Source organism: Aplysia californica, unplaced genomic scaffold (assembly GCF_000002075.1).
Source record: "Aplysia californica isolate F4 #8 unplaced genomic scaffold, AplCal3.0 scaffold00011, whole genome shotgun sequence".
Classification (NCBI taxonomy): domain Eukaryota; kingdom Metazoa; phylum Mollusca; class Gastropoda; order Aplysiida; family Aplysiidae; genus Aplysia; species Aplysia californica.
Window position 1 is genome coordinate 2,935,292 of NW_004797281.1, and position 1,705 is coordinate 2,936,996.

At 43.2% G+C, this 1,705-nt stretch overlaps 1 protein-coding gene across 1 annotated transcript in view; it reads right to left on the reverse strand.

The window, feature by feature from the left end:
- LOC101854461 (blood vessel epicardial substance-B-like) overlaps positions 1-1,705 on the reverse strand; it is a 152,353-nt gene that overhangs the window by 122,385 nt on the left and 28,263 nt on the right. Inside the window, exon 4 of the mRNA XM_013083802.2 lies at positions 803-925. Within this exon, the coding sequence (XP_012939256.2) occupies positions 803-925 (123 nt within the window). The remainder of the gene's footprint in view (positions 1-802; positions 926-1,705) is intronic.

The window sequence follows — 1,705 nt, forward strand, 5'->3', positions numbered from 1 at the left end:
CCCTCCCCCCCTCAATTTCTTCGTGCATCACGAGGATCAGAGCCCGTTGTTTTCTATTCCTGTAAACTATAATTATTATGTATCTCCACTGCGACCCCCACGGTACCCCAGATGCTGCGCATTAGGCCAAACAGTTCGCAAAGAGAGCTATAAGCCTACTTTCTTCTACTTCTTAGCATTTCCATAAGTCGGACGTTGATTCTCAGAACTTCCTACAATGAACCAGTATGTCTCTCGCTATTCTGCCTGCCTGAGTTGTTCCAAACCAGGTTCCTATGTTTTGTTCAAATCTTCTTTTTTAACTCCCCTGCCTCTGGAAAATGATGAAATGGTGTAGGTGTAACGCCCCCATCAACACTATTAGGTTATTTAAGAGGCGGGACCTCAGAGTTTACCGTCCTTCCCCGAAAGGACTAAACCAACAGGGAAATCCGTGCAAAGTGCCTTTCCCAGGGACTCAACGTCGGACCGTGCTGACACTCGAACCCCCGAACCCACAATCTCACGATTACAAGTCCGGTAGCCTAACCTCTGAAGACCATGAATAGATATAAGGGTCTTGAACATCTAGCTCTCACTGGCAAAATTGAGGGCAAGCGAGGCAGTAGGCCCAGAGTACCTACTTAAGGAACCTAAACAAATGGGTGACAGGGAAAGATCAGGGAAACGTAGCTTTTGTAAGAGCATCCGAGCAAAGGAATGAACGGAGAACCATGATCGTCGATGTCTGCCGCAGATCTGGCACTGAATGATGATGATGATAAGTCGTTACATTATTTTCACAAATGACCCAGTTACTCACGTGCCAGAGATGAGGAGCCCTAGTTTGTCGGTGCGTGTGACTGATTGTGTGGCGTATGACTCGCCCTCATGTAGGGTCATCAGCGTGCAGAATTCAGGACACACCAGGCGCTTATACAGCTGTCTGTGGACACAAAAAGATGGAAAACTGTACAGGTTTAACGCTCCTTTCAGCACGATATACTATAATAATGATGTTCTTTCTCTCTTTCTTTCCGGCCGAAAGGCTAGAACTCAGATGGCCGCTGAATCAGAAAAGTAAAGTAAGTCTTTCTTTCTTCCTTTCTTTTTTTCTTTCTTATTTTTCTTTCTTTCTTTTTTTTTCTTTCTTTTTTTTCTTTTTTTTCTTTCTTTTTTTCTTTCTTTTCAGACGTTGTGTCTTCCACTACTGGATGTATCCCTCCAACAACGACCTCCACTCTGTTTTATCAGGTGTTTTCCGTGTCGAGGTTGCACCAATCCTCTCTTTGATGCTGTCCTGCCATCTTCTTTCTTGTCTACCTCTATAATATGCTGTTACTGTAAGGTTATTTAAGAGGTCACTGTCAGGGTTTGACAGTCGTGATACATGTGGGTTTTTTCTCGGACTACTTCTGCTTTACAGAGTCTGTATTTTTTCTCAAAAGCCTTGCTGCAATGGTCACGGCTCTACTTCTCCACTTTGAGTGGTCAAAACAGTGGGTTCCCAACGCATCCACATCAATGGAGTCCTCTATCAGAGAAGTGTTCAGGGTGTCTTCATAATCTTATGTGTTTGTTGGTTTGTTTATTCGTTTGTTTTTGTTGGGTTTTTTTGTTTGTTTGTTTTTGTTTTGTTTTTGTTTTTGTTTTGTTTTTGTGTTTTTTTGGGTTTTTTGGGGGGGGTTTTTTGGTGTGTTTTTTTTTTGGGGGGGGGGTTGGTGTG